The sequence below is a fragment of the Corvus brachyrhynchos genome, unplaced genomic scaffold, assembly GCF_000691975.1.
Source record: "Corvus brachyrhynchos isolate BGI_N302 unplaced genomic scaffold, ASM69197v1 scaffold1395, whole genome shotgun sequence".
NCBI lineage: Eukaryota > Metazoa > Chordata > Aves > Passeriformes > Corvidae > Corvus > Corvus brachyrhynchos.
In genome coordinates, this window is record NW_008238141.1 from 29,066 (window position 1) to 31,264 (window position 2,199).

Below are 2,199 nucleotides of genomic sequence, written 5' to 3' on the forward strand. Positions count from 1 at the left end.
AACAATTCCCGAACCCGGAGCCATTCCCAAACCGGGAGCGAATCCCAAACCCGGAGCCATTCCCAAACCGGGAGCGAATCCCGGTTCTGAATTCCAGCTGCTCCCACTGGCTTCTGTTTTTCGGGACATTCCACGGGCAGCGTCCCAAAAATCCAATTCTTCGGGATGCTCTCATCCCACAAATCGGTGCTACATCGGCGCTTCCTCCAGCACTCCAAAACCCCGGAGGTTTTCGGGGAGAAAATCCCAAATTTGTGGATTCCGCTGGGACGGGATGAGGGATGCAGCCACCTGCCCTTCCCAGGAAGCTCCAGATCCCGGAATCCGCCTTAAATCCGCTCAGAACGCACCAAATTCCCTTTTTTTCCCCGCATTTCCCGCTGTGCCAAAGGAGCAGGGGGCAGGCAGGGAAAAACCTGGGATCCATCCCCGAGGGAAAAACGGGTGGAAAACGGCCCCAAATGTGAGTTTATCCTTAAAATCCGGGCGATTTTGGGGTGGGAATCCCGGGAATGGGGGTGACAAAAACCGGGAGCCGGCAGCGCTGTAATTCCAAAGGCTTCATCCCAAAGCTCCGCTCATCCAACCCCAGCTGGGAGCGATCCCAAATCCCTCTGGGCACCGGGACATCGGGATCGGCACCGCCGCCCCGGCCCCCCAAACCCCACCCAAATCCAGCTTTTCCAAAGTTTTCCCTTCCCAAACCCATCCGCGCTCCCTAAAAACCCAACAATCCTCCCCAAAACGCCGCTCGGCGAGGGATAAAAAACATAAAAAATGAGGTTTTCCCCCTTTTCCCGGCTCCCTCAAAACTGCCGAGCGCTCACCGCGAGGTCCGGACCCCTTTTCCCGAGCTCCCGGCGCTTCCCAAGCTCTTCCCGAGCGCCGGGCGGGAGGGAGGGAGGAATCCCTGCCCCCCGCCCATCATCCCAAGGAAAGGCGGAGCGGGATTGGGACAATTTAAATGCAAAACCGGTTAAGTGGGGACGGACATTCCCGAGGAAAAACAGGGAAAAAAGGGGCTTTTCCCCCGGCCAAAGCGCCCGGGAATTCCTGCACTCGGTGACTCCAAAGGGGTTTTTTTTTCCCTGCTGGAACAGCGGGCAGGGAATGGGATCCACCACGCTCCAAAAGCTGCCGGTTTCCCCCCCGTTTTCCAGCGATTTTCCAAGGATTCTCCGCACTTTTCCCCTCTTCCTACCGGAGCGATCCCGGTCTGGAATGCTTCAGGACTCCGGCACATCCCAAACCCGCGCGGTTTTTCCCCGTTTTTCCCGGCAAAAAAACCCCATGGAAAAGCAATTCCAACCCGCAAGCCACCCCTGGATTTTCCCCCTGGACTCAGCCAGGCTCGGTGGATTGATGGAATTTCGCCCCCCCCCGCCCCCCCAGATTCCCTTTTCCCGGGATAAACCCACGGGAACGGCTCCGTGCCGCGGGTGCCGAATTCCCGGCGGATCCTTCTGCCCTCCCAAACCGGCAGGAACACGGAGGAATCGGAATTTTCTCCTCCTCCTCCTCCTCCTCCTCCAGGTCAGGGCCAAGGATCCCCCACGTTCCCAAGCTCACGGTTTGGGACACATCCACGTGTTTTTCCGAACGGAATTCTCCTCCTCCTCCTCCTCCTCCAGGTCACGGCCACATTCCCAAGGTCCTGGAGGTTTTCTCCTCCCCCATCGTGAGATCTTTTTTTTTTTTCCTTGCTCTTTTTGGGGTTTGTTTTTCCCTGAGTTTTTCCCTCCTTTTCCAGAACAGGAGGATGGGGACGGTCGTTCCCAGCCCCAACCACGATCCCAAATTATTTTCATCCCGTAGGGAAGCCCCTGCGCATCCTGGAGGTTCCTTAACGAGTTCCTTTAGCCAAAAAGTGGCTTTTTCCCCCCATTCCGGAGCTGGCCGTGGATAAATCCCCCTGGGAGCTCTTCCTGAGCTCCTCCAACAATCCAGAAGATCCCGCAGGGAGAGGTTTTTTGGGATCCAGGAGTTTGGCAGCGCTGGGATCCTCTGGGAATTCGGGTGTGGGGTCGTTGCTGCTCCCAAGGTTCTGGGATGATCCCAAAGCTGCTCCAAAGGTCCTGGATGATCCCAAAGTTGCTCCAAGAGGTCCTGGATGATCCCAAAGTTGCTCCAAGCAGCTCCAGGACAATCCCAAAGATGCTCCAAGGGGTTCCAGGACAACCCGAAAGACGCTCCAAGAGG

The 2,199-nt window shown here is 57.1% G+C and overlaps 1 protein-coding gene across 1 annotated transcript in view; it reads right to left on the reverse strand.

Moving 5' to 3' along the window:
- The window catches only part of LOC108446615, a 3,004-nt gene extending 1,693 nt beyond the window's left edge, over positions 1–1,311 (reverse strand). Inside the window, exon 1 of the mRNA XM_017733668.1 lies at positions 16–1,311. Coding sequence (XP_017589157.1) covers positions 16–427 — 412 coding nt within the window. The 5' untranslated portion in view covers positions 428–1,311. The remainder of the gene's footprint in view (positions 1–15) is intronic.
- Positions 1,312–2,199: the final 888 nt, after the last annotated feature.